Source organism: Meleagris gallopavo, chromosome 4 (genome assembly GCF_000146605.3).
Source record: "Meleagris gallopavo isolate NT-WF06-2002-E0010 breed Aviagen turkey brand Nicholas breeding stock chromosome 4, Turkey_5.1, whole genome shotgun sequence".
Lineage (NCBI taxonomy): Eukaryota > Metazoa > Chordata > Aves > Galliformes > Phasianidae > Meleagris > Meleagris gallopavo.
In genome coordinates, this window is record NC_015014.2 from 37344717 (window position 1) to 37347357 (window position 2641).

The 2641-nt window shown below is 43.0% G+C and overlaps 1 protein-coding gene across 1 annotated transcript in view; it reads left to right on the forward strand.

Annotated features, from left to right (window-relative positions):
- Positions 1 to 951: 951 nt before the first annotated feature.
- The window catches only part of ELOVL6 (ELOVL fatty acid elongase 6), a 31766-nt gene continuing 30076 nt past the window's right edge, over positions 952 to 2641 (forward strand). The window contains exons 1-2 of the mRNA XM_010710094.3: positions 952 to 1051; positions 2214 to 2298. Coding sequence (XP_010708396.1) covers positions 952 to 1051; positions 2214 to 2298 — 185 coding nt within the window. The remainder of the gene's footprint in view (positions 1052 to 2213; positions 2299 to 2641) is intronic.

The window sequence follows — 2641 nt, forward strand, 5'->3', positions numbered from 1 at the left end:
CATCATTTTGAGGTAGTATTGCAGAAGGCTGAAAGGAAGCAACATCTACTGGAATGTCTTTTAGGAGAGACTGAAAAACTTGCTTGCAATCACTGCATTTTTCATGTTTTGGATGTTGTGGTTTTTTTTTTGTTGTTGTTTTTGTTTTTTTTCCACTTTTAACAACTGCTTTTTTAAATTATTATTTTTATTCTTGATATTTTGGGGGATCCAAAAGTCACTATTTCCAAGGGTACTTACAAGCTGCACTTGCAATGGTAGAGATAGCTGACCTGCATATGCAGGGATATACGTAGTGTTAGCAAAGTCTGGCTGATTTGTTATTTCCAGTGTTGCATCGTGTCCTGTCAAATAAATAAATGTCTGTCCCCAAAGCACTGACTAAAGCAGCGCTTGTCTATATAAATAACATTCAGAAATTGCTGCGAGGGATCTTGCTGGATCTGTAGGTCTTACGTTGATGTAATACTTAAATATAAACTCATTAAATTTCGTAATCATTGATTGTTTTGATCAGATGAAGCAGATCAAGGGAGTGGGGCAATAGGAGATCTAGTTATTTTCAAGCTGTGTCTCTATAACATAACTTATATCATCATTAATTGCTTTCAGGTGACACCTCGGTACAAATAGAGCAGCTTTAACCAGGAGAGATGTAGGTCAGTAGTCCTCAAGTTCACTTGCTGTTGAGCTTGTTTACTAGCTCCAGGTTTTTATTGTAGAGGCCAGAGGTTTAAATTTGCATTGATGAAATTAAGAGTGAAAGTACTGTAACTTTTCATCAGAGCTGCAGTGCTCTGACCTACATTGGCTTCTCTGCTCTCTGCCATCTCTCCAGCAGCTGCCTAAAGGCCTACCAAAGCCTGGTGGGTCCAGGGGGACACTGCTTTCATCACCTCTTATAACCATTGCAATTCTTAGCATTACATAGGTGCGTATCAAAGCGATACAATGAGTTTAGCCGAGGTTCCTATTGGAGAGGAAGCTTCTCTGACTACATCAGCAGCCATGAAGACTCTTAACAGGGCCAAGGATGGTCATTGTTTTGCCAGTACATTCCTATGAATCAACTTGTAGTTCTAATGCTGTAAATCTTGGGCCATATAGTAGTTATTTATGATCAGCATCAGCAGTAAGATCAGATGCTGGCCTGTCCTTAAGGAAGAATGGAGATGCTGGAGATATGTGCATGGACTCTAGCAGAGGCTGAATGCTGTCACCTGGGATATCAGCAGAATGAGGACATCCAGCCTGCCAGGCTGAGATTTCCATTGCTGCACTAGGTAAAGACACCCAGAAGACTCCCATCACTGCAAGCACACTGTCACCTACTTCGTTAGGAGGGTCCCTGTTCACAGCATAGCTTAGAAGCGGAGGAAATCTGGGACAGAGCCCAGGATAAAGCTGTTTTGCCTTCATGGATAATAAACTTTTGGCAACTGGTATCAATATCCACAGTTCTGGGGATCTTGTTTTCTGCATTGCTTTCTGCTTGAGGAGTAATTTTTCTTTTATGACATTGCAGAGATTTGGGATTGTAGTTTACGTGCTTTAAGGGTTTGTAGTTTGTTTCATTAAGCTTATAAGATTATAAAGACCAAGGGATTTCATATTCTTCACAGCTGAGTTTGACTATTCTATCTAAAACATTTGTCCATGAATTTTAACTTCATTTTAGCACCTTTACACCTCTCTAATGTTTCCCCTACAAAAGGAAAGCAAATTATAAGGTTTCCCATTGTTGTTTTCTTCCCTAGCTGCATTCACTTTAGTTTATGGCTAACAAGGAGGGTTTGGCCCCTCACTCCCTGACCTTACCTCCCCAGGAGCAGTGCCTACACAGGCTGGTGATGGGGAACAAATCTGTAGGCAGGCACCCAGCTGGATCACAGATGCTTGTGATTTTGTGGTAAGCCACAAAAAAAGTTCAGTTCCCTTTAAACCAAGCTGCTTTTCTATGGATTTGAGCCCGTGGATTGAGGATGCAGCTTCTGTATGTTGATAATGCCATAAATGTGTTGATGGATATAAGACCCCAGTGAAAAGGCAGCTGTGGGGATAGTGGACCCTGCCTGGGACTTGTTCTCTGATTCCTCTTCTCTTGCCCTGGCAGAGGGGTGCATGGGGAGTTGCCCTGGCTGCTGAGATGGACAGCCCTCACATATCCAGCAGTGCCCCTCACAAGGGAGTTGGAGGTCTGAGCACTCCTTGAGAGGCAAGATTTGGAAATCAGACGATCATTCTGAGATGTATCCCTGTTTACACTCCAGTAGCCTGTGACGTCAAAGTGTGTCATTGGTGAGTCACCTACCCGCGTGTCTGACTCGTCCTGGCTGCTCTAAATATAAATGTCAAAAGATGGTTAGGCTGTAGGAGTAAATTGGTCTGTGTTGCCGTGTGCATTTGGGGCTGGTCTTCGTCTTCTGCATTTCACTTTTTCTTCATTATGAGGGTGATGTGATCAATGGGAAACAAAGGCAGCAGCTCCAGCTCTCAGATTGTGTTTCCATGCACACATCTGACACGTCGCATCTTTTTGTGCTGGTTCTGTCAGGGCTGAAACTGAGAAGAGGGAGAGAAAGGGTTGCTTTGACAGCGTTTCCGAAGTAGACACCCAGAGAGACTGTGAAGCATTTTCACT